The sequence below is a fragment of the Chondrus crispus genome, genomic scaffold, assembly GCF_000350225.1.
Source record: "Chondrus crispus Stackhouse genomic scaffold, scaffold_524, whole genome shotgun sequence".
Taxonomy (NCBI): Eukaryota; Rhodophyta; class Florideophyceae; order Gigartinales; family Gigartinaceae; genus Chondrus; species Chondrus crispus.
In genome coordinates this window covers 1-483 of record NW_005178507.1, presented here as the reverse complement: position 1 = coordinate 483, position 483 = coordinate 1, and the positions used below count along the sequence as shown (strand labels likewise).

At 50.1% G+C, this 483-nt stretch overlaps 1 protein-coding gene across 1 annotated transcript; it reads left to right on the top strand.

Moving 5' to 3' along the window:
- The first annotated feature begins 281 nt into the window (after positions 1-281).
- On the top strand, positions 282-407 carry CHC_T00000445001 (hypothetical protein). Its single transcript, XM_005710066.1, has one exon. The coding sequence runs from the start codon at positions 282-284 to the stop codon at positions 405-407; it is 126 nt and encodes a 41-aa protein (XP_005710123.1).
- The last annotated feature ends 76 nt before the right edge of the window (positions 408-483 follow it).

Sequence of the window (483 nt, the reverse complement as noted above, 5' to 3'; positions counted from 1 at the left end):
CACATTCTTTGGGAAACAGTAGGCGCTCGAGTTCCTACTGACGGAGACATCACCGTACAGCACAGCACCACTGACAGTCCATTTTTGACCTGAAGTGCTGTGCAGGCAGTGCGATTCTGTCGACAGCCACGGCTCCCCCTGAAAGTTAGAAAAATAAACTCATTCCACTGTTGAGGGCCAGTCCTAACAAAGGACTTTCCTCTCGTTTTTCCTTTCCCTCGCCCCGTTTTTATTGAGTTCTTCACTAAAATCGGAGGCACATTGCTGTAGTTTTTACTGTAATGCCATCCCATAGTTCCACTCCTCGGAAATGGAACAGAGTCTGGACGGTCTGCAGATCCATGCAGCATGGAAGGTACAGCAACGCCTCCTCGCGCATGCACATGGCCCAGTCTGACTCCCTGTAGCTCGACAAAAGCAAAGCTGGACGTGTTGCTATAATGAGGTCCCTCGATGTGCATGACCAAAACTGGGCTGGATTGA